The 26,828-nt window shown below is 41.9% G+C and overlaps 1 protein-coding gene across 1 annotated transcript in view; it reads right to left on the reverse strand.

The window, feature by feature from the left end:
• Positions 1–26,828, reverse strand: part of rnf13 (ring finger protein 13) — an 82,975-nt gene that overhangs the window by 10,743 nt on the left and 45,404 nt on the right. Inside the window, exons 5-8 of the mRNA XM_084066326.1 lie at positions 12,073–12,160; positions 10,753–10,843; positions 10,246–10,351; positions 8,846–8,939 (exon numbers count right to left, since the gene is read on the reverse strand). Coding sequence (XP_083922452.1) covers positions 8,846–8,939; positions 10,246–10,351; positions 10,753–10,843; positions 12,073–12,160 — 379 coding nt within the window. The remainder of the gene's footprint in view (positions 1–8,845; positions 8,940–10,245; positions 10,352–10,752; positions 10,844–12,072; positions 12,161–26,828) is intronic.

Raw genomic sequence — 26,828 nt, forward strand, 5'->3', positions numbered from 1 at the left:
TCGGCAGGGACCCCCCCCCCCCCTTGACAAAACCCCTCCCGTTGGCAAAACGGTCCGGGGGCGGTGCGCCGGTTCGGACCAAAATGCCAGGGCTGGATTTTGGTCCCAGCCCGCCCGTTTATCGGCACTCTCGCCAGTAGTACCCCATTACTCAAAAAGACCATAATAGTCACATATGTGATACATAAGGGATATTAACTATTATTATTTGTCGACTGGCAGTCGACTAATGCAAAAAAAAAGAAAACTTTTTTTTTTTGGGCCAAAATACATTTTATTTCAAAGGGCCAAGTCTACACAGTTTGTTTTGTGTCTCCAGCAGAGTTTCTAGTGTCTCTATCTCTCTCTGGAAGAGGTTGCACATGAACTCTGCAGCCGCACTGAGGCGCTCCAACACAAACAATACCAATACAAAGACGAGGAATAAGAAGAATAAAGTAGAAGTTACGTGTGGTTGCAGGTGTAGACTTGGCCAAAAAACAATTTAAAACATTTTTGGCCAAAAAAAAAAAAAAATAAAAAAAAAGATTTTTTTTTTTTTTTTTTGGATTTTGGCCTGGGGCCGCATTGAGTGACGGTGCGGGCCGCATGCGGCCCGCGGGCCGCCAGTTGCCCATCCCTGCTGTACATGATATGTTATGGACGTCGAAACGCTTTAGGAAGTGCTGTGACAGAGAGGGTACGGGGACACGACAGTAGGGAAAACACCCTTCCCTCCCCGCGTGTTTCCTCAATCCGTTTATTCGTCTCTTTTCCTGTGACATTGTCAATCTGCGTTAGTGTGCAAAGAATGAGGTTTCCACTTCTGCCCTGCTATAGCGAGCCAGCTAGCCAGCCATCCGTCTGCTGTTAAAACCACATAAACAGCCAGGGCCCTGATCCACTCCACCCTGACGCGCAGCCAAAAGGCCAAAAAGCCCCATCACACATCAGACTTATAGCCCTGACTGTGGGGATGGATGACGCAAGGGCCTAGCAATAAGGCCAGGGCATAAGTCAGCGTAATGGCAGAGCAGTGCTCAATGCTGACAGCTGTGGTAGCTTGTGCTATTACATAATCCCAATCACACTGACACAGATCTTACACGACCTGCTGTGCAGACCCCGGTATTATCGTGCGCTAATTACATGGGGTACTGTCACTTTTCATTGACAAGGCTCATTGTGCACCCGTTCACACAGATGACCTTTGTGTGTTCTGCCCTGTGTTGAGACTCTCATATCCTTGTAAGTGAGTCTGACATCATCCAGCACACATCCACCACATCAGTCTCTCGGTCTCCTGCCAAATTCTTTATGAGAACTGCAGCAGGGCGCTGGCGATGATAATAATGAACTTGGATCATGCAGTATTTAATCAAACAGGGGCAATACTAATGCAAAGTAAAACACAATGAGATAAATGAGATAAACAACAAACTACAGCAGGAATAAAAAAGTAAAAAAAAACATTAATATAATCCATCAACCGCTTATCCGGAATCGGGTCGCGGGGGCAACAGTTCTAGCAGAAAGCTCCAGTCTTCCCTTTCCCGAGCAACATTAGCCACTTCCTGGGGGATCCCGAGGCGTTCCAAGACCAGGCAGTGTGGAGATATAATCCCCCCATCTGGTCCTTGGTCTGCCTCGGGGTCTCCTCCCAGTGGGACGTGCAGCAAGGACCTCCCTAGGAGACATCCATACTAGATGCCCGAACCACCTAAGGTGGCTCCTTTCTAAGTGAAAGGATCATCAGAACCATGATGGTATAGCTATCGATTGTCTGTCATCTTGTCAGCTGCAGCGTAGTGCAGGCAGGCAGTGACTACCTGGAGGTAATGAAATCATTTAATGATGCAATCTCAAATAATAAAAAAATGTGTTCATGTGATTTAGGTCCCAAAGTAACTTCTTTTTTATCACTTTACTGAATTCAGCTGTGACTTTCGCCTGCAATAATGTGCCGCTGTGCGCTCTCGTCTACTTTTACAAAAGCTCTTCTCCAATCCTGAGTGGATGCAGGTGATTTTACAACCTATCACGCGTTGTACAATTAAAAAGCTATAACCTTTGCAATTATTGTAGAAGGTTGCAATGACATCAGTCTGTCCTTCTTTGCACACCTGAGGTAATGCACTGGCTGAGAACTAGCCAAACCATTTTCTGAATGATGGATACCTGAGGTAATGCACTGGCTGAGAACTAGCCAAACCATTTTCTGAATGATGGAGATAAGTGTCATGACTAGCCCTTTCAAGCATCTGTGTCAGGATTTAAAAGGCATTTTTAGAATCGGCCTCAGGTCTAAATGGGCTAGAACAGTTTTCAACCTTGTGTTTAAAGCACAAAAAAGGCAATAATAGTAGCCTGATTATCAGACTGAAGCTGAATCTATGGTCTGGAGCCAGGCTACAATAACAGAAAGGGAACATTCAACACCTGAGCTAAAGGACTTTAACCAGCATAAGGGGCAGAACATTAAGATCTTTCAGAAGTGTGGATGAGTGTCTGCTGCTTTTCTGACAGCTTGGAATGATGTCAATATATTTTTTCTAAGGGTAATCTGAAACATGTATACGTATGGTCATGGTTTGGTACAAATATACAATAGACTTCTTGGACAAAGGAAAGAGTATCTTTTTTTGTCGATTCATTTTTTCTTTTGCTTTACAACGTTAATCATCTGCCCAAGAACCCACAGCACAACGCTGTGTCACATCTGGTAACGTTATACCGCAACTGACTCACACGGTCACAGTGTATTGTCACAGCATCAATACACATATCTTCTCTGTCGGGCAGAAACCTCATATGTCCAAAACAGTTACTTTTCAGGATTCAAATTCAAAAACGGCAAAAGCCACACCGTGTTTCGCGCCGCGTTTTGAGCTTGTCTATCTGCTGCTTTTGATGCTTTTGTGTGACGCTGTAGTATGATCAAGTAGGGCATTCATTCACAACAAAAAAAAACACAAAAAGTTTAAATATGGAGATAAAAGGTTTCTACCCGACAGCAACGTTATGAAGAATGAACCAACAAGGATTTGCTTAGTGTTTTGCGAATAACGCAGAAGTCTTACAAGGCCAGTGAGGAAAAAAAAGCAGGGCAGAAGAATACAAAAAGCAGGGGGAGGGGATGATGCCGATGAGTGGCTTAATTGAAACGCTGTAATGACACCATTAGATTGCATTAGTGGGCTAATTCATCTAGGATCAGGGTAGGAAATTAACACGCCGTCACCAGCCAAACGCTGGTACATTTTGGCTGCCGTCGGTAAGTTTGTCTCTTCTTCTGACAGCAGCTACTTTGGCAGACAACCAGCCAACAGTTTAATTAAAGGTTCCTGTGGTCTCTTTTAACCCATTCAATCCTCCGGTTACGCACCCCTGTCATTTTAGCTATTCAAAAATAGCAGATATACAAGCTCATAGCGCAACACCGAGCACGCTATGAGCGCTATGAGCTTGTAGATCTACATTTTAAACTCAAATCTTTGCTTCTGGGGGGTCCCTGGAACAAAATATTTTGCGATGGGGGGGGGCAGATAGAAAAGATAGATGGGGGCAGATAGAAAATTGCAGATCTACAAGCTCGGAACTTGTATACAGTATCTGTTATTTTTGATTAGTCCAAAGTATAAAATAATGGTTATTATAGCTAAAAATCTAAAATGACACAGTATGCGTTCCCGGATTGAATGGGTTAATAATCTGTTTGGTAAACTTCTGAAGGTGGCGGCTGAATTTAGACTCCGTGGATGAGCCCCAACACCCCCCACCAACCCCCTCACTCACACAACCGCTCCCTCCCCCTCTCCCAGTCTCAGGAGCATCCTCTTGTTTTAGCTGATGCATAGAGCAGCATTAGGCATCCTTCCCACACTGTATCACACACAAACACAGGTTTGTATTACTGTACTTGTGAGGACATCAACATTTTAGGATGGCGATTTCATGAATGCCATTTGCATCTACAAGCTTACGCGTGGCAGCTTGTAGATCGGCTATTTTTCCGGTGCACCACACCAGCGTGAAACTAAGTATAATCAAGCAGAATTCTACCTCTAACCCCCCAAACTTAACCTCTAAATGTCTAATCCTAACCCTAAACCCAAACTGAATCTGAATTGAAAACATTTTCTTTTACCATAAAACAACAATGTTTGTTGTGAGGACCAGGAAAATGGTCCTCACAATGTCTATTTGATCAAATTCTACTATACTTATGGGGACATTTAGCCCTCACAAGTATAGTAATACGAAGACACACGCACGCACACAGAGGAACAAACGCACTGACCCCTGAGTATGGACACAGTGCCAAATGGGAACAGGAACAGTGAGATCATAAAGACCTCACTGTGACAGCAGCACAGTGTTCAAGCCTCGCAGACACTTGAGTGGAAACGCACAGCGGTGCCACAGAAAAGAATGACGACTAAAAATACCTCCCTCGTCACAACGCTGGCCCGCCATGCAAACGACGTGCGTTCACACCGCTGGCATGTTGTTTTTACAGCGTGCTATGATCTTGTAGATCTGCTATTTAAAAGAAAATCTTGAACATTTGTGCAAATCTTTGAATACATCTTTTTTTGAAACAACATCTTTAACTCAAATCTTTTCTTCTGGATGTCCCTGGAACAAAATATTTCACAAATATTCACTTTAAAAAATATATTCAAAGATGTGCAGAAATTGTCACGATTTTTCAAAAGTAGCAGATCTACAAGCTCATAGCGCGGCACTCTGTGCCGCGCTATGAGCTTGTATATCTGCTATTTTTGAATAGCCAAAGTATGAAATAATGGTTAAAAGTGGTTAAAACTAAAATGACAGATGCTTTTCCGGTCTTAATGGGTTAGCGGCAGCTCAGTGAATCTCTGCTGTCGTTGCTGCTGTTGCAGGTAGATAAATGAGCAGGTTGTGGCATTGTGTCGGTCTCGCCAAGTACCCAGGATGCCGTTCCCTTTAGGAGGGCAGAGCCAACCTGACCCCGGTGGGGGGGGATTTGACTCAATACTGCGCTGCTGCGCTGAGACAGCAGCTAGTGATTAAAAGAGGTGGCTTTGTGTATAGGCAGGCAATGGCGGAAGGTAACTAAGCACATTTACTAAAGTGCTGTACTTGAGCCCAATTTTGAGATACTTTTACAAAAGGTCTTCCTTTCTCCCTTTCCTATTATGTACGACTGAAAATTCTCAAACAGACGTTGAGTAAAACAAACCACCTCCCTTACATGTCTTCTTCCTCTGATCTTAACCCATTCCATCCGGGAACGCATACCGTGTCATTTTAGATTTTTTTTTTGCTATAAACATTATTTTATTCTTTGGGCTATTCAGAAATAGCAGATGTACAAGCTCATAGTGCGGCACCGAGTGCCACGCTACGAGCTTGTAGATCTGCCCATTTCTTTGAAAAATCGTGAACATTTGTGCATATCTTTGAATATATATATATTTTTTTATGTTGCTATATCAGTGGTTCTCAAACTTTTTCATGTCAAGGAGCACCCAAAATGATTTTGGCAGCAGAACAATCTCAACATATTTTGTTCCAGGGACCCCCACCAGGAGCAAAGATTCAAGTTAAAGATATATTTATATATATATATTGACAGCCGGAATGTAGACGGCATCCCGGGAGCAGTATGGGTTAGCGCCCCAGGCTGTGTCTTCCGTGAGGAAGAAGCCCAACAAACCCACACATTTTCACTTTTTTTAAATTTTAAATAGCAGATCTACAAGTTCATAGCGCAATGAGCTTGTAGATCTAAAATGACACAGATGCGTTCCCGGATTAAATGGGTTAAAGCACAAAGCTTTACTCTGAGCCCTATCAGACAACAGGAGGGGCTGCTGTCCTATTGCTTGAGTTTTACTGCACTTCCCCACAAACACAAACAGGGCCAGTGGATTCCTTCCTTGCCAAGGCAGCATCGCTGCCCAGCGCCCCGCAGGGCTTAAAGGGTGATTAGGTGGAGATTTGGCGTCCCCAGTGTTGTGTCACCGCAACACTCAAGGGTCAGCTCACGGGAGCGCAGAAGGGTCTTCTCCAGCCAACGCAAGGCAATGTGGGCTATGCTTCCTGTCAAAACCCAAGGTCGGATGCAACAGCATACTAGCGCCGGTTATCAACGTGAGGTCCGCAAGGATGGCTCCAGGGGTCCAGAGCAAAAATAATTGATAGTTAGGAAACAAATGGACCTTTACAGGTACTGTAGCTCTGAGAGTGTACAAAGCGTCCATTTGGTTCCATGTGTACACTCTCAGAGTTATGGTGGTCCTTGAAATCAAGACCCTTCCCTATATATTTGAATTAACACTGATGATTTTACAGTGTAGATTGGGGGTCTCCGAGATGAAAAAAGGTTGAGAATCGATGATCGATTCTAGAGGAAACTATGGCAGTCACAAAAAGCACACAGACACAATTATGTATGACCCAGGGAGCCCTGTCTATGTGGTGAGAACAGTCATCTGGATAAGAGATAACACAGAGCACTTTTAGTATGTGCATTGACTGCACCATGTAAATCTGTAACTAGCAGACAGAGGAGGGTGGAGGAACTCGGCTTGTAACCACCCCTGCCGAATTACTGGCTTTGCAAGGGGGTTCCTTAGTATGCGACACCCACCACCCCCTCCCCGCCTCCCCTTTTCCCTGCACAGCTGATTCTAATCAGGGGTTTCCCACCCCAAGCCAGTAGCAGGGGTCCACTACGGATGACATGTGAGTCGTGACTGAGGGAAGGCTAGCCTGCAATACGTCCCAACACCAGGCTGTGATGGAGATTGTCAAATTAAGTACACAAAACTTCACAGTGCATTTGCATTGCAAACCAAAGCTATAGCCAGACTGACCCTTAGCACAGGGAAGAAATGGAGGCAAGACAGAGATGGACTCCATAACTTTCTAGTCCAGTGCTTGACAGACGTGTGTAGCAGACAAATCCCTCACTTTTTGGAAGCAACTTTTTCCTGGGCAAAGATCACAACGACCTGTCAGGATTACCTCCTAGTTGGCGGCCAAGCGTGACTTTGTTTTATGTTTCATATGGGCTTCCCTCTCCACCGTTCTTACTCCACCCACCCGCCCCTGGTATCTCTATCTGTTCAACAGGTCTCGAACAAACGTGAAATAATTTCCAACACTTACAGCCACAAAGACAGAAGATTCCAACATTCCACACTGTCAGCCATGTGTCTAGTCTATAACCGTGAGGAGCTCTAATCTATCTGGCCAGGAAGGACTTTGTGGAAAAATCAAGCCGAGTATTAATGGGATTAGGTGTTCAGGTGCAGCGCTCAGAGGAGGGCTGATGTGTCATAATAACACATTCATTTAATCATGTACAGTAATCCACCCCCCTGTGCCTGGGCTGGGTCACGTGCAAAGAACAGCAAAGGCCAAGCCATGAAGTCAGAAGTCTTTCTAGTTTTTATGTATATCTGTCTGATGTATTGTTGCATTTTTGTTTGTTATGTTGTTTAGTGTTTTTATGTGAAGAGGACCACAATGGAATAAAGCCCTCTGGCCTTATTGTGTTTTCGTCCTCGGTGGTGCTATGATGCTGTATGTCGGGAAAGTGCTATTGTGCTCTTTTTATATGATATCACAAAATAAAATCAATCAATCAAGCTTACAGTTGATCTATGGCACTCCTTCTCAAGGGACCAGGGACCCCCAGGGGTTATTGAGGTCCCCAGCAAAATATAGTTAATATAGCATCACAATCATTTTAACCATTTTATCCATATTTTATACTTTGGCTATAAAAAAAATAGCAGATGTACTGTATTTTCCGCACTATAAGGCGCACCGTCAGTGCCTTATAATCCGATGCGCCTTATATATGTCTCAATATTGGTTCCCTTGGTTTCCGCACTATAGGGCGCACCGTCAGTGCGCCTTATAGTGCGGGTGCGCCTTATAGTGCGGTGCGCCCTATATATGATGGGGGGTCCGCGGCCAAATACATCTGAAAGTCTGAGAACCACTGATCTATGGAACCTTGGAGGTTGACCACATTAACCCTGGCGTTGGCAAAATAACAAATGACCCAAAGCAATTCTAAAATAGCTGATCTACAAACAGGTTGTGACACGTTGTGAGCTTGCAGATCATCTATTTTCGCAGCAGCGTGACACCAATGTACGATAAGGTATTACAAACAGGGCTTAAGTGGTTAAAGGTCAAGATCAGGATCAGGTTTAAAGTCCTTTTATCAGATCCCAGCTGGGCTGGTGGATGGATGGACGTCCATGTCGGCTGGAGGATGAAAAATTGCTCTGACATTTGCAACACATGCCTTCAGTGTAGCAGTGAACATAAACACTGCACATAGTTGTTGCTAAGTGCAACAGTGAGACACATAATACAGTCAGGTTCACCGGGGCTGATAGTTCTCTGGGCTAATGGCAAGTATCCAAACTTATTTTTGGGGGTTGGTGGGTGCTTTAGTTTAAAGCATTTAAATTAGAAAATAATGTACAAAAATGAGTAGAGATGTCCGATAATATCGGCCGATATAAAATGTAATATCGGAAAATATCAGTATAGTTTTTCATGTATTAGTTAAACTGCTGTAGGCTGTGGTTTGTTGCATTTATGAATGCATCCAGTGGGGTATCACAATTCATTTTGGCATAATGTCTTTATTCCACGACGAGATATGTGATGTTGTTACCTGGCATTTGAAATTGCACATCCCTTAAAATGAGTACATTCAAGGGTGCAGGGATGTTAATTCTTCATGATGTGAATTTCACACAAAATTTGAAGGAAACAGTAAAGACATTGTGCTCTGATGAGCCAAGCCTCAGTCAGTCAACTATTAGACTACTGGACACAGATGCCTTACCTTTCTTATACTTGTGGATTGGTAGCTTCTTTAGCTGGTCCTTGCGCAGGCGGCTTCTTCGGGCCCGGTGGCGATCCTGGACAAACTTGGTGATCTGAGAAAGTCAAGAAACAGTCCATGAACTCTTTTTTTTTTAAATAAAATGTTCCTGTACTTGCAGTTTAAAAAGTGTGCAGTTCTTAGTATTAAAATGCATAAAAAAACAACAACTGTGTAACATTTTTTAAACACTTAATAAGATTAACGTTACTGCCACATGGCTTCAAAGAATACTTCAGAATGTCTTGATGTCATGAAAGATTTTGCACTTGAAATCACACTTTTCATTTTCATGCATTTGAAAATGCTTTGAGATATCCAGTTTCATTCCACGCTGTGAGATAATATGTTTATTCTTGGAGTACTAAGTTTGTTCTGGGTGCACACAAGGGTCAGAGAATAAAGGAAACAGTCAATTCATGAGCTATTAAGACCACAGACACACACACAATCTCTTCTGGTTAATTATATCTTACATGTGCCACTTACCGTAAACTATCCATTTATAAAAAATATATTTGAAAGCCTGTCCACAACAGGCTGCACTATACACAATATTTATATAACTTATTATCTCCGACAGGTGGGAACGGACCCACCTTTTCACCTGTCCGTCCATCTCTGTGTGTGTCCGTGTGTGTAATCTTGGCAACCACTGGACCGATCGGTGGAAGAACCGCCACAGCAACTCTTTCAAATGGGCTTCATGGTGGCGCTATAACAGGCCTCTTCACGTTTTGACCTATAACTCTTGAACTGTAGGTTGTACAATCAAATTGATTGTACGACCCCCATTTGTTCCTGTCTAGACTTTCTGCCATTTTCTGCCAGTTTTCTTAATGACACACATTTTGCTACTACTCCTAAAGATTTAGTCCAAAACTCACAAATCGGTACACATTATCTGTGGAGTCATGTGATGTAGCCACCATTGCACTCCTTTCAAATAAGGAGTGCAATTTTCTAGTTCAAAGTTCACTAATTGATATTCTCTTCCTCTTGCAATTCAAGCGTCCCCATCAGGTCCCTTCCTTGGATTTTGCAGGTTTGCTTTATGAAACCAGAGTCAGAACTAAACGTGGGCATTAGTTCAGTTTTTATGCTCCATCTGGACCAAACTGCCAGAAAGCTCCAGGTTCTGCTACAACTCTAAGTTCTGTTCAATCAAAGCTTTGTTTGTCCCTGCCTTTTACTGAGGTTTTTCTTTTCTTCATCTTATTAATAATTGTTTTATTGTATTTAAATGTCCTTTTATAATTTTTCAAAGTTTCCTTTATGGCTTAATGCCTCTTAATGTCTTTGTGTAAAGCACTTTGAATTACCCTGAACTGAAAGAACTGAAGAATTGAAGAACTACTTACCATGAAAACAACAATGAGGATTAGGCAGATTCCCACGATGATGAGGAAGGGGATCAAGTAGTATTCCAGAGGCAGGCTGAAGTCTGGCATGAGGACGACATGACCCCTGTCAAGCAGAACATACACATCATTTCACTTTCACCTTTATTTGCACAGTCTTCCCAGCTCAAAATGATGCATATTTGCTTTGCACTGACTGACGTAGCACTATGCAAAAACTGCTTTTGGCAGTTATAACACTGACTCAGAGCATAGTATACTTCAAATATTGAACAAATGTTATTTTTTTAATAAAAGACATTATACATATTCACCTTGTAATACCCAAAAAATACCTTTTCAAATTGATTTAAAAATGTCTGTCAAAACATCGGTAATCGGTGTTCTAGGACAAAATCGGGATCACAGCGGACCGAAAGATCTGCCATCAGCTGGATTCTACAGTACAGTATATGTGACTCAAAATAATTTACACTTGAGGGACAAGGAAAGTGAGCGTAGACTTACCCCTTGTCATACGCGTAGTCCTCTCTCAGAGAGTTGGCCGTCACCTCACTCACAAAAACAGATGGAATGTCTATCTGTTTCATAACATCCACTAAAAAGTGACAAAAGAGCAAGATTAATTAAAGCCATTAATATACTGTGATCGCAAATACATGCCTCGTTAGGAACACAGAGACACTATTAAAGTACATAGTCTCAGGCTGAAAATAAAATAAAACAATCCTGATATGAGAAAACAACTGGGATTTGTTAGTTTTACACAGGGCGGACTGGTTCTCAGACACTGTCCAGATCTATTCAACAGGGTTCACAGGACACTCACAAATATGTCCAACTACAAACATGAAGCACTCTCACAGGGATCTGTTCTGAGTGTCTGTGGGGCCCAGAGGGAGTTACCACTCATGCACAACTTTGTGGTAGGGCTGGGGAAATATATTGATATTATTATGAGACTAGTTACTGGTCTGGGATAATATCGATACCAATATTGAGGACTAGTATTTGGTCAAAACTATTGTGATATTAGATTTTGTCCATATTGCCCAGCCCTACTTTGTGGGCATAATGATCAGCTGCTAGCCTAGTCTCGAGCCAGACTGTTGACTCACACCACTTTCAAATGCTTCCGCCATACAGTCTGTGCGACGGAAGCTCTGAAAACGATCGCCTTTGCAGTCGTGTAAAATGTGTCCTACTGTAAATGACATGAAGTCAAGGCACGTAGCTTGCTGCTTATCAGACATGGGAATTCAAACATATGCTTTAAAGATATTTTGAAATATATATTTTTGGCTTGATGGATGTGTAGTTCCAGACACTATATAGTACTCAGAGATTGTGGAATAGTTGTCTGGCTACACAAGGCTACTGCTAGCCCAACATAGAGCAAAGAGTGGAGAGAGAATCCTTGGATTGGACGGGTGTGTACATTTATGAAAAGCACAAACAAGGAGAAAGAGCCTTTTAGATAATTCATGACTGTCTAAAGGATGAGGGCCTCATATGACCCTGGGTCCTCATAACACCCTTATCTGACAGCAGCTAGCAACTCTAAGCTACAGCGGAGGAAAAAAAGAGCGATATGGGTAGGAGAGAAGTTTGGTCCTGCAGCAGGGAACCTATTCCTCCTGAACACTAGATTGAGCAACTGGGGACTGTTTTCTGTTTGGAACTCAGTTTAGAGAAAATTATTACTAAGAAAATGATATCATCTGTCAACAAGAAGACATATGGAACAGGCAACTTTGTGCCATGGAAGCCTATATGTTGGTGTGTTCATGGAGAACGTGTGTGTGTGTGTGGGTAGAGGTTACTTACGATCGTTGGATCCCATGCTGATTAAGTCATCGGAGTCCACATTGTGAACAATGGCCGCCTTGTAGCCAGCTTTCTGGGCATTGAGGACCTATCGGGAGAGACAAACACTTTGTCTTCAGTGGTGTTATTATTCTATTATTTATTATTAGTAGTTTTCTTTTCTTTTTCTTTTTCAAAATGTCCAGTGGGGGGGGGGGGGGTGAGAGAGAGAGAGATAGAGAGAGAGAGATTGAGAGAGAGAGAGGAAAGAATAAGCGTAAAGAAGGCAAGACATGTAGCCCTGGTCATGGGTTAGATTCCTAACCATATCGGTGGAAAACCCATATGTCCAAAACTGTTACTTTTCAGGATTCAAATAAAAAAATACAGCAAAAGTAGCAGATCGACAGGCTCAAAAGGATCTGCTACTTTTGCGACGCTGTAGTATGATCAAGTAGTCGGGCGTTAATTTACAAAAAAACACAACAAGTTAAAACGTGGACATAAAGGTTTCTGCACGACATCGACGATATTGCAGTTGTATGGTAAGAGTGTGGTACTAGTACACAGCTTCATCCTCAACCTCTAAATCGTCTAGCATGACGACCTTGTGCTGGGTCGTTGGCTAGCTGGTTAGCTGAGGTGTTATGCGTGTCCAATTTCAGACAGTTTATTGGCTGTAAACCTTTACTGCCGACATCTTGTTGTGCCGTTTCATCACAGTGTCCCTTTAAATATGTCAAAACCGAACATTAAAAGGACTTTCAAAGCACTAATTCCAGTATGATAGAACTGGCGCCAAGCCCTGTTTATGTTTCGGTGACAAAATGGTGTGTAACATGTTGCTGAACAAAAATACAGTATTTTCAACGTTACAGGGGCAAAAAAATGTCGGCAGTTGACGTTAAATTATTATTATCGAGCAACGCTTTGTCAACAAACCATAAATCAGGGTTAGAGGGAGGGGCAGAGTGAGAGAAGGGTGACCAGATTTGACATGGTTCACGTATCAATATCAATAGGTCACATGGTAGGACATTTGGGCAGCGATGAGTCACTTGTTGATTGTAATCTGATAACATGAGATGGAGAAATAGGAGTTCTAACATACAAGGTACACCTCAGCATTTGGACAAATGTTAATACCACATGACAGAACGCACTTTTATTTCCATAAACCTAAACCGACCTTACAATAAAAACACTTATGAACATGTACTTTACTAGTGTCATGCACTAGGGAATACATGGCAAAACATGGGAGTCCACACACAAGTGAAACATTTTTAACTTATTTTTATTTGACTAAATTAAAGAAATAAGGCAATAATCAAAACAAACTGGTGTGAGGTGTGCATTGTAAAAATAGAGACAATAGTAGGGGTGCATGTTAATGCCCCATGGAGCTGCATGGACCTGAGTTCCAATCAGACTGCCGTCTTGTCTCGCATGTCACTTCTCTCTCTGCCCTTGGTTTCCTGTCTCTCTACACTCCTCCATCTGGAGTATAGCACATATAAAAATCCCCCCCCCCCCAAAAAAAAATACATTTCAATAAATTGAGAATAGAATCACATATTTCCATGGAACTTAGTGGGAATGAGCAGAAGGTTGCCCCGAAGAGATAATGCACCTTTCAGTAGAAAAGGTCACAAATCAAGGTCACAATAAAGGTCAATGTCTGTCTGTTAACAGAGTAAATCCAGGACAAATGGGACAATTTTCATGACAACGTGATGGGAATGGTCAGTAGAAGCTCAAGAAGAAATACAGTCTGCACACTGGTAATGCTGCAAAAGCGCCGCTGTATTTTTTATTGCGGTCAACGTTTCGATCACTCAGTGATCTTCATGCAGTTGCACCAGATCACTGCAAGGTAAAGCGTAGCCGAGTCCTTAACACATTGAGTGCCAGGGGTTTTTCAAAACAGGGTACCTCCAGTGCCTGGAATTTTAACCATTTTTGGACCTTTTTCAAGTAGTCACAAAACATTTTCAGTGATCACCGTCCTCACGGTGATACCCTCATTACACACATAGAGGTCTCGTACAATCCGGGGAAAAAGATTAAAAACATTCGGTAATCCGTTCCATAGTTGCAGCCAGTTGAAAATAGTCGAAAATACATCGTAAAAACAAAAAGTACACAGGAGCCGAGATACAGGCTTTTGAAGTCATAACTCAACCAGGAGGTGGATTGGAGTCTAAATCTTCGTAAAATGATATCTTCTGGTGCTGTGAAGGAAAAAAAAAAAAAAAAATGTAAAAAAAAAAAAAAAAAAAAAATCTTTTTTTTTTCATATTTTCCCCCAAAAACGGCCATAACCGTTTTTGGCACACCATGTTAGGATTATGAAAAACGGTCCGGACCGTTTTTGGCACTCAATGTGTTAACAAGAGAGCATGGTTTACAAGGCTGTGTTAGTGTTTGACATCTCCACCAACAAGCCATCTGTTTACAAGCTGCTTTTTCTCTGAAAAAAACTCACAGTGTCAGGAGGAGAGGAGATGTTTTGCTTTAACAGCCAGCCATGTCCCACCGCCTACATAAACACTGGCTGCTTGTCTAAAGCTACCGTAGCTGTCTGGGCTTAATCTGACCCTGACAAACAGGAAGAGCTCAATGACACAAGGAGGGAAAATGATCCGAGTTCTAACAAAAACTAATCTGAGTTCCCAGAAGTTTTCGCCGGCTCTGCGAGGAACTTCTGGGCCAGAGCCCTGGGATTTGTGGGCGGGATGTCATTTACGCTCTGAATCTGAGCGGACACGCCTCTTACCGGTCTGGAGCTGTGCAACTCGTCTAAAAAGTCCGACGAGAGGCAAACGGCAGTACCGCAATTTCTCAAGGGAAATTGCTTCCCGTCGATCCAATGTAGATGCAACACGCACTGCATGTGGATCCCGCCCCTTTTGTTCATTGGCTGTTGATTTGAATCACAACGCAGTGGCCGCGCCCCCGCTGTCCAAACTCCGAGGCAATGCCTCCCAGACTAAACAAAAACAAACTAACAGCAAAGCTACATGTTCGAGCTTGTAGATCTGCTATTTGTGGTGTGCAATAATGGCGCGACTAAATAAAACTTTTAAAAAAAGGTTTAAGACACTGAACCTCCTACCTGCATACTCATTTGGTAGTTTATGCTCAATAGAGTATGAGGCCATACAGTTCCAAAATAAAAAAATATCTGAAACCGAGGTGTATTGGGAATCAAACCGTTGATGGCTTCCTATATACTATAATATACCATGACATCTACTAAAGGAGGGACATAAATATACAATAAGCTTATTGGCCAAAAGATGGTTTGAAATTGTCGATCCCTGCAGAATTTAGACATACATTATTCAATCTATACTCATTGGCATTAGCTTTAGGCCTATCTTATATCGGCAAAGTAGCCACTTGCTTCTAATGTGCTGATGGCATTTTTGTGCTTTACAAATTCGGTGACCCTGCATAAGACCATTTCTCTGTACTGTACTTCAGAGGATCCCAAAGGTTTTAGCTCCAGATCCAAAAGATCAATTTGAAGTTTCCCTGGGACTCAAAATAATGCAAAATGCAAATAGCCAATCTACAAGCTCACAGCGCATTGCGATGTGACGCTTGTAGATCTGCTATTTTCAATACTTCTAATTATTTTTCTTTACGGATTTTTTTTTATTTGTTTAGAAAATTCATGAAATTCTGTTGAAAAATGTTTGATTAAATGTTTTTTTTATTTTTTATAAATAAAGTGTAGTTAACGGAAAAAATATATATTTACTCGTTGTGACCCATAAAATGGGTCTGTTATTGACCCACAAAGTCATTAATTACATTATTGACCCACAGTCATTATCGGTGGTGTATTCTTTATTTCTGCCTCTCCTCACTGACATCTAATCCTCTCACTGCTGTGTAAAGAAACTGATGCTACAGCTTCTAACAACGTGTGTGTGAGTGTGTGTGGCAATGCAGCTGTCTCTCCAATAGGGTTATTAAGTTCAATTTAAATCTGATATACCACCATTCTCAAACATATTGTCTCTGTCGGGTGGAAACCTCATATGTCCAAAACTGTTACTTTTCACGATTCAAATTCAAAAATGGCAAAAGTAGTAAGTATGTATTAGTGCCAGTGGTGTTCAAAGTATGGATTGAAGTTCAAAAGTGTGGCCGTGAAAAGTTTATACTGAATCGTACCCAGGTTTATTCAGGAGAAATTGGTGTCGAAGGTTTATAAGGTTATGTTTAAAGAAGCTTTGTAGTGCGTACCATATGTAATGTAAGTTTATAAGGTTATGTTTAAAGAAGCTTCGTAGTGCCTACCGTATGTAATGTACGTTTATAAGGTTATGTTTAAAGATGCCTTGTACTGATATGTAATCTAAGATAAACTGAATATAGTCGCTGTCGGGCCAGAAACCTCATACTGTATGTCCAAAACTGTTACTTTTCAGGAAATGTAAAAAAAAAATTACCTTTGTTCCAATGGATCCAATGTAGTTATTATTTAGTTACAAACTCTTGTAGACTTAAAAATAGCATCAAGCTTACAACGTGTGCAGATCAGCGAAATAATCTTTGCTACTTTTGTGTGACACTGTAGTATGAAGTAGGGTATTAAATTACGAAAAACAAAGATTTGACATATGGAGACATAAGGTTTCTGCCAGACAGCAAAGATATAATACTATAGAGGCTAGTAGATAAGTAACCTAAAAAAGGCAAATTTTGTTTTTTATAAGCCATCACTATAAGAGTGCAACATTTATTTATAGAGCATGTATTTACAGGCATATTATGTATACACAAACAAGCACCAATACGCTGAAGCCCATGGCACAGTGGTTGTGGCCATTCAGGCTTATGGCACGTTCCTAACAACACCTATTTGTTAGTCCATCAGTGTCCTGAACTGGGCATTGATGTCCACAGCTTGCTGGCTGGCGCCATGGTCAGAAAACAGGAAATTGGTACTCTCTCAAGGGAAATTAATAAACTTTATCTGCCAAAATCAACCGGAGACTCTGGGAAACTTTTAAAACAATTTGGCCACTTAAGCCCTATATACTTCATTGTACGATGAATAGCCAATGATGAATAGCCAATCTACAAGCTCTACCAGCTTCTAAATCTGCTGTTTTTGCTCTTTTAGTTTTTAATAGTTATGACGATTTTCGCCTATAAAGATACACCCAAAGACAGGGACGGCAGGTTGAAACGTGGTTTAGCAGGTTAAAAGCCTGCAAAATGTCAAAACATTTTAACTTCAATCCTCAATTTCATTTTGACTCAAGATTCAAAGCAAAGTCTCTGTAATGTTGCGTTCACACAGGCAGATACAAAGATACACAGCATATTTGTCACTCTGTGGCTTTGTATCTGTGTTGCTTTGTATCTGTGTCTGGAAGTTGTAGCAGCTACAAATGTCGGATGTTGCTTTGTGACTTCATTCCATTGAAAATGAACGGTAGCATGTAGCATAAGTCCTGTATATCTGGGGCAGGTCTGCAGCTGCTAAAGAATACAGGGGAAACACTGAGTAAGGAGGACCAAAACAATACAGACTGCCACCTGGCAGTCTGTATTGTTTTGACCACATGCGCTGGACGTCCCCTCAAGTCATCGTTGTGGCATAACGTGCCACAACGTGTGCCACAACGATTCAGTCAATCGTGTTACAGACAGTGTACTTTAACAAGACTAAATAAAACTCACTTCCTGATTCAGTGTGACTACCACACAACTGGGATGTTCAAATCCAGCTGGTAGCCATGTTGCATATTGTTGCTGTCAGGCAGAAACCTTGGATCTCCATATTTTAACTTTTTATGGTTTTTCCCACCTCTAAATTAAAGGAGTAGTTCAATCAAAAAATGACTTATTTTCACTTACACACCCCAAGAAGCCTTGAATTCATGGATTCTTTTCGTTTGTGTCGCATTCCTAAGCCAATAATATGATTTGTCTCTGGTAGGAGACTCCTATTGACCGATGACCGGGTCATCAAATTATTAGCTCAGGAATGCGACAAAAATAAAAGCATGTCCATGAATTCAAGGCTTCATGGGGTGTGTAATTGATAGAAACTAAATACTTTTTTGGGTGATCTACTCTTTTAATGTCCTACTTAGTCATACAACAAGTGTCACGCAAAAGCAGCAAAAATATCCGTGTAAGGAGGACCCTCCACCTGGCAGTCTGTATTGTTTTGACCACATGCTGGACTTCCCCCAAGTCATTGTTGTGCGTTTGGCAGTTGGACAGGAAATAGGACATGGAAATATAGACAAATAATGAAACATAAATTGTGGTCCTTTGAAAACAAAGGCAGAAATAAACTCAAGGCACCAGTATACGTTTCTTCAAGAACTGAAAGGGGAAAACACTACATGTTTAGGAAACTTAGGACACGATCTTCTTAAGACGGGATTTTAAATAAGGAAAACAAACAAAGGGAAGTCAAGCATCCATCATTTACAAAATCATTACAGGGATATGAGATGTAATAATTAAAAAAGTAATGGATAAGAGATATGGAGAAATTGATCAAATTCTACATACTCTCTCTGTGTAACAAACATATTTTCATGTTGAGGGGCCTCTAGCACACCTCCAAAACACTTTCAATTCTGCCTATAGAATTGAAAGTCTTTCACACGAACGCTTTCGGGTTCAAGTTAAAATAATTTAACATATAAAAAAGTGATGTTATTATTTAACACTGCGGCCTGCGTTGCACAACACAAACCAACAGATAGCATATTGTGGAATCAAAAGTAGAATTCTCCAAACATAAAAGATGTGTTTTAATTGTGCTTTCATTTTGGTTACAACAAGCAACAGTAAACGAATGCCATTGGCTGGAAGGGCAGCGAGGGCGGGTCTTACCAGTAGAACCAGACAGTAGAAGTCCAAGAAGCATACCCTACATTATCATCAATTCATTCTCCTTTTAAAAAAAACGGATCCTTACCGCCTGATTAAAGGATTTTACTGTGTGGTAATGTTAGCCTCTAATGAAAGTAAGTATCTAAAAAAAGAACACAGCTAAGGTCTTAAATCACAGAGGAAACGCTGCCATCAGTTATTAGTCAGAGGAAGTGCCATCATCCCCTGTGGTAAACCTACATTTGGTCCAAACCTTGGCGGAGAGAGAGAGAGATGGTGATGTGCTGGCGGGCTGTACCACGTAAACGAATAGGGGTAAAAAAAAAAAAAAAAACCAGTTTATCTCAGGTCACGCTCTGAAAGCTCTGAATGTCATCTGCCCCTGCTAAATAATAGATGAGAAGAGCACTGCGCTGTCTGGCTAACCGCAGCAATCAGTGCTCATATAATGTGCACATGGTGTTAGCGCTGCAGGCTAAAGCTAAAGCTAGGCCCCCAGGTGGCCACAAGCCATGCAAAACACAGGAGTGAACATGGATACATTGATTCCGCTGGGGGATATTCAGGCACCAGAGACAGCACAGCGGTAAAAGTTGCAGATACAAGGCAAAGAAGTACAGTAGGTACATATTAGAATAACATCACAATAAAGAAGACTCCCTCAAACAAATGTGAACGGTTCTCAAGGTGGGTACAGCAAAATGTATGATAGTCAGGAACCAAATGGACCCTTAAGGGTCTGTAAGCGTGCACAAATGGAACCAAATGGACCCTAACGGGCTAATATCAATTTGGGGGTTCTTTACAAAAAAAAGTTTGAGAACCAGTGCCTTATACAATCTATACAACATAGACCATGGAGGGGGGTTAGGGAGGGGGAGAGAGAATGAGTGTGTGTCTGTATGTATTTGTGTGTGTGTACGTTATGTGCGTTTCTCAGTGTGTATACTGAGGGTATTCAAGGCATGTTTGTTGTATGCTGATACAGAACAGGAGCGTCTATTGTGTGTATGTTGTCACTGTGACTTTATGCACAGCCATACGTGAAGGGGTGCGTGTGGCAGCCGCAGCGTTGTGAGTCCATGTGTTCGTCTGTGAGGCTGTATTGTGTGTAGGTATCAATAGTTATACTGTGTGTGTATATGGCTGCAGCACTGACACACACAGAAACACGCATCGCACATGCACGCGCGTGCGTGTGTGTGTGTTGAGGAGAGCTGGCTAGCAGATGATTCCTGTTAAGTCTAAACAGGCCAATGACAGCCTCACCCAGTCAACCCTACCCATGAGAACATCACAGCTAACTCTAGCTCCGTTTTGGAACCTACATCTCCACTATTAGCTCAGAGATGAGGTTCCACTGCGCTGGATCCCAGCGGAGGTCGGGATTGACTGGTTGATTCTTGATTGATTGATTATAAAGTGGGCAGTGCACTACCCAATAGAAGGACTCTGGTGGGATTCAATCAGGCCTGTGCAGAAGTCACTGTACCACACGTCTGACAGACACCTAGTATTGTTTGAGTGTACTTTAACTGTGAGTTCAATTTACAGAGGATTTGACCATGCGCTGCAGCTGGGAGAAGGAAGGAGACATTTTGACTCTGAGGTGTCAGTCACCCTTGTTACTAGCACCTTTATTAATAATAAAAAAGGCTTAAATGTCCGAGCTGCTCCAGTCTCTCTCCTTCGCAGCCATTTTGACTCTTTTTGACTGTTGAGGATGCCAGCATGCAGTCTGGTCTGGGGAGGAGAGGGGAGGGGAGGGGGAGGAATTCAACCTCTACTGCTGGCTCACTGTGTATTTGTCTGGGCAGAGAGGAGGACATACACCACATTCCTAAGACTGTTACAGCACAGAGAGAGAGAAACAGAAAGAGAGAGAGGTATAGAGCACCGAAGTCTGACATCACTGCCGCTAGAGGCCGCTATCCGTCTGGGTCACAGAGTTATATTTTGTATTGGAAATCTCATAGGCAAATCTTAGATTGCGTCATATAAGAAATGTGTTCCAAAAATAAACAAATGACCCCGGCCATTTCACTCATATGGATATGAAGCATCAACTGGTGATATCCAAAAATTAAGGATTATCATTATTTTCTCCAGACATTATGAAATGTAACTCAATATCATAAACGACACAGAATCACTTCCTACCTAAAATTGCGGGGCTAATTTGTTTATTTTTGGAACACAGTTCTTATATGACGCAATATTTGCCTATGGGATTTTCAATGGAAAAAACAACTCTGTGACCTACTCTGTAACGATGAGAGATGCATTGACAGGGGAAAAAGCAAGGAGAACACACACATACACACGTATTAGCATGGGAGATTTCTCAGTGGTTCTAGTCTTCATCTGTGCCTGAGGGTGTTGAACGTGTGCAGACAAGTCTGCACCAGGCAACATCATCATCATCTGTGCACGAGAATGCTACGCACACCAAAGTCCTTATAGTGGTGCCGGCCCACGGCAGAATAATCTAAATAGTAGTCTTCAAGAGACAAGAAGGTGGCCGCATACACTGGTAGCCAAAGCGTCAATACTCTTTTTGGACGCAGAGTAAAAAGAAACCCAACGTTTCGTGCATGCCTTAAGTTCACGGGTCGTCCTTCCTACATATGCCTTGCCACACGGGCATGTAAGTAAGTAGATAACTGCTTTTGTTGTGCAGGTGATTACACCTTTGATAGAGATATTTTTGCCAGAATGAGGATGCTTAAACTTGTGACATTTATGAGTACTGTTGCATTGAGCACAGGAGCTGCATTTGTAGTTGCCGTTGGGAATTGGTGCAAATTTACACAATCAGAGGCGGTTTGGAGAAGATTTTGTTTAGTGTCAGATCTCAAAATGTGCCAATGTTTACATTTACATATTACAATACATATGAAACAATTTGAATAACAGGTGGAGAAGATGGTAGACTGTTCCTTGTTTTCTGGCCGTGTCTGAAACAATTCTGACCTGGGTTTTAGATTAATCTTGTGTGAGGCCTTGCTTTAGATTAATCTTGTGTGAGGCATTGTTTATTTGAGTATTAGAATAGCCCAGTTCTTTAAATTTAGTCTGCATGTTTGTCAAGTGACGGTACATATCAGCGGGTTTGCTGCAAATGCGCTTTACTCTGCGTAATTAGCTCATCATCATCACTGTCCTTGATGTCAACTTACTGTAGCAGCCACTATTGTGACTCTTAATTACCAAGATCCCTGGAAGAATAAATACACATGAAAACCCTCGACTCGTCAACGGCATCTGGGCACAGTATCCTCTCAACTCTATTATAAAGCTGTACATCATACATACGGTATTGCATACATATTATTGTAATGGTTCTCAAAGTGAGGTCCAGGGATCCTCTTGGTTACTTGAGGGGTTTCCACTTGTACACTCTCAGAGTTGTGGTGGTCCTTGAAATTAAAATGTTTTGAGAACCACTGGTATTGTAATTGTATAGTAGACATGAAGTCCACATACCAGCTCTGACAAGTGTGATACACCTGTTCCAAATGTGATGGAACCGATTCCGATTCCTCAATGTTGGATCCTGTTCCCCTGATTCCTCCGGTTTCTGAATCCCAACCCCACACACAGCTAGGGATGGAGCTCGAAAACCGGGTCCATTATATACCCGGGCATGAATTTATCGAGACCCGGTTTTCGATAAGCTTTAGGCTTGTCGAGCCTGTTATCGAGTGTAGCGGCCCCTGACGTCATGTCTAAACTATCAAAACAAGAGGCGATCAAGAAATAAATCTAATCACCCACGCTGGCACAAACATGTTGGTCTAAAAGTGTATTGATAGCTGCAAGTTGTGCCAAACAGCGCTGTCCGTCCCTCAGTCTATCGTTGCCGAAACTGGCAGATCTACAAGCTCACAACGTGGTGCGAACAGACGCAGTGTGAGCTTGGAGATCGGCCATGTTTGGTGCGTGACACCGTCGTACGATGAAGTATACATTGCGCTTTTAAAGTGACAGTACACACATTAACCGTTTCTTCAATATTATTTTCCAAAAGTAAAAAGGTCACTTGCCTTCTGTCTGTTAGAAAAGTACTGTATTTGAAGGCCCTAGTAAAATGTAGTGCAAGTGATATATTTTGGTTAAAACAAAGAAAAAATAATAGAAAAAATAACTATGCATTTTTTGTTTATAAAAAGTTGAAGAGACATGGAGATTTTATAGTAATTATTACAGTACTATTCATAATATAAAGCCATTTGACACTTATTGCACATTATATGAATGGTTGTTTTAATGATAGGCAAAAATATGTTTTACTTTTGTCATCTTCATTTAATTTTAGATAGTGGTCAGCCACAAACTCACTGTTACAGCTGGCCAATAAAAAAAGATACCGGTTCTGTTCAGAATTTTTCGCCTCACGTCTTTTTTCTTAATAATAGAAAAAGATCGATAGTGGGCTCGATAAAAGCTCGGTTCGATAAGCAGCCTCGATAAGGTGCTCATTATCAATAAAAATTAACGAGCTCCATCCCTACACACAGCGTCCTCTCAACTCTCGGATGATCCAGCACTGAGGCAGTCAACCTCACTTAACACATTCAATCCGGGAACGCATCTACAAATGTCTTCTAAATCCTAACTGGTTTCTGAAAAACGTATGTTTCTATGTCAGTGGTTCTCAAACATTTTCATGTCAAGGTCCACCCAAAATGATGTATTTGGCCGCAGAACCCGCCTCATCTCAAAATATTTTGTTCCAGGGACCCCCCCCCCCCAGAAGCAAAGATTTGAGTTCAAAATGTTCGCTTGAAACAATATATAATTCAAAGATTTGCAAACATTTTCACGAGTTTTCAAAAATAGCAGATCTACAAGCTCGTAGTGCGGCACTCGGTGCCGCACTATGAGCTTGTAGATCTGCTATTTTTAAATGACAATCTAAAATGACACATGCGTTCCCCACCAAAAGAAAACCTCCAACAAACTCAAACATATCCGCACATCTGATATCCGTGTCTGATGAAGTCATGTTCACAGCCAAGCCTACTGGAGCAGATACTTGTCTCTGAGCATCAGGGAGGGAACCAGTGTTAAATATGTGACGTTATCCCCTGGACGACGACAGACAGCACCTACTGGGAGTTCCTGCGAGGTCTGCTCTGAAGCCAGAAGAGATTAGATAATGTTTAACTACATAATGAAGGCACACGGGGTCTCTGTTAAACAATGACACTCGCCGTGCCTCAAGCACGATTTATACTTGGACATACAGTAAGATGTACAGTAAGTATGGCCACTTCAAATCTCTCTTCAATCTTAAAATAACAAATAACGAAAATAGCTGATCTACAAGCTTGTAGATCAGCTATTTTCTCTGCGTAGCAACATGCTTCCGTAGAAGACAAGCTGGTTTCTATGGAATCCAAATGGCTGAAATCAGTCGCACACATTTTGGAATTACTTCCAGGCTCATCGTTTTTCACTAAGCTACTTCACCGGTTCACTTATCAGTGGTTCTTTTTCTAAACGTTTAGTTTTTTTGGTTGAAAGTTGAGGTGCTGACGGGTGTTTTTTTTTCCTCCAGTTCCCCCGACACGCGGCGTTGTGAGTTTGTAGATCGGCTATTTTCAGCAGTTGAGGTCCCGGGAAAACATAACATTTCTGTTTTGGGTCTCAAGCTAAAAAGTTTGGGAACCACTGCTAAAAGGAATGTCACAGGAATGTTTCCATTGTTTCTTGACATGAAGAGCAGAGGTGGAAGTAGAGTGAACTCAGTCACCTCGTGTTACAGACCGTGTACTTAAACAAGACTAAATAAAACTCACTCGCTGATCCAGTGTGACTACCACACAACTGGGATGTTCAAATCCAGCTGGTAGCCATGTAGCATATCGTTGCTAACAGGAAGAAACCTTGTATCTCCATATTTGAACTTTTTATGATTTCCCCCCCCCATAAATGTAGTATATTACAGTGTCACGCAAAAGCAGCAAAAATAGCCGATTTACAAGCTCAAAACGCGTTGGGCTGCGACACGTTGTGAGCTGTGTGTGTGTGTGTTATAAATATTGGACTAAATAATATATTGACTACATTGGATCCATTGGAACACAAACTAACCGTTTTGGACATACAAGTGACAGTGACAATATTAATCTATCTTCTTTCTCTCGTTCAGGTGCTGTTGATGCCTGTGTGAGTGAGTGACACAATAAAACACTCTTGAATCTTGCAGAATCGCCTTGAAACAAAATCCTTCCTTGTGTAGTCCACTTGTCAGACAAGAAGAGTTATTTATTGACACAGTTATAGAATGCAAGTATGGAAGGTATACAGTTATAGAGGTATATAGTTAATATGAACACTCAACTAGAAAATACATCTATTTTTTGTTTCCAAAAGAGCCCTTTGCGTAAAGTGGGTCATGAACTCTCCTCCAGTTGTAGTACTGAGTGGTGTAAAGTGAATGACACAGTTGCATTAACTGAGTCCAGAGCCCACGGTAAAAGCAGCAGGTTTACTAGCAGGGCAGGCAGTTTGGGATGTTTTCAACACTCCCATGTTGTATTTTTAATGTGCCTGTAGCGATGCATTGCATGGCCGGGTACAGCAATCGCTACTGTCTCTACTGTGTGTCTTTCCTCCTGGCTCCCAGGCTGTGGAATGACCTCTTCCCTTCTCGTGAGTCATTCTCTAGAGCCACATGAATCAAGTTACCATATGGATCCAGTGGCAGCAGGTTTTCTGGACCGTCGGTCAGAGTGTAAAACTGACAATGTTCAGAGTTTTCCAGTTGAGTCAGCTCAGCTGTTTAAATGTCAAAACCTCCACCAAGGCCTCGCCAACGCAACGCACACAGACACACACAACCTTCATCAAACTTGTTGAGGTGGTATAAATTAGCCACCCCCCATTCAACAACAATGCATCATAGCACAATGATGACACATCTTATCTGTCATGTGCTCTTCATGCCAGGGCCGCCTCACATGAACCATTAACCACTTGAAGCTCCATGCCCCCCCCCCCCCCCCCCCGCCCCGCCCCACTGCAGACTCACTCCCTATTTTCTGGTGAGGCATCTTGATGTACGAATACATCCCCTGGACATGATGCTAGTATGTTGCAGGGGACTTAACCCCCAAAACAAACAACCCTCGAGGCTAAGTGCCAAGCAGGGAGGCATTGGGTACCATCTTCTCTGTAGTCTTTGGTATGACTCTGTCAGGGATTGAACCCCAACCTCGTAGTCTCAGAGCGGTTGTTTAACCACAAGGCCAGTGAGCTGGTATACACATTTTCAGTTTGCTTGTCCAGAAATGCTAAGAATGTTATTTAGATAGCATGTTGTTTAGACAGATGCTAGGTTCGATGTCAACCTGCTATTCTAGTTGCTTGTGCCAGTTTGACCACTTTCAACCTGGTGTCCCTGTTATAGGCATGTAATGTTTTGTCAAATGTAATGCTAAATAAAAAAAAGTATAATAATAATTCAAACTAATTAAAGAAATAGCAGATGTACAAGCTCACAATGTTCTGCATAGGTGTGAACATGTCTAGACTGAGTGAAATGGACACTGAGGGGGTTTTACTGTGTGTACTAATGTAACGCCCGGGATTCCAACTGGGGTTGGGATGCGGAACCGGAGGAACCGGATCCAACACTGAGGAACCGGATTTATCACACTGTCAGAGCTGGTATGAGGACTTCACGTCTGCTATATACAATACTAGCGGTTCTCAAACTTTCTAATTTCAAGGACCACCATAACTCTGAGAGTGTACAAATGGAACCAAACTTCTAAGGGTCTATTTGGAACCCCCTATAAGAATCGTTAAAAGAGAACCGTTAATGAATTGGACCGTTAAGAGGGAATCGTTAAGGAACCGGAATCGTTAAAATCCTAACGGATCCCAAC

This window comes from Gymnoscopelus microlampas (assembly GCF_963454915.1).
Source record: "Gymnoscopelus microlampas genome assembly, chromosome: 9".
Lineage (NCBI taxonomy): Eukaryota > Metazoa > Chordata > Actinopteri > Myctophiformes > Myctophidae > Gymnoscopelus > Gymnoscopelus microlampas.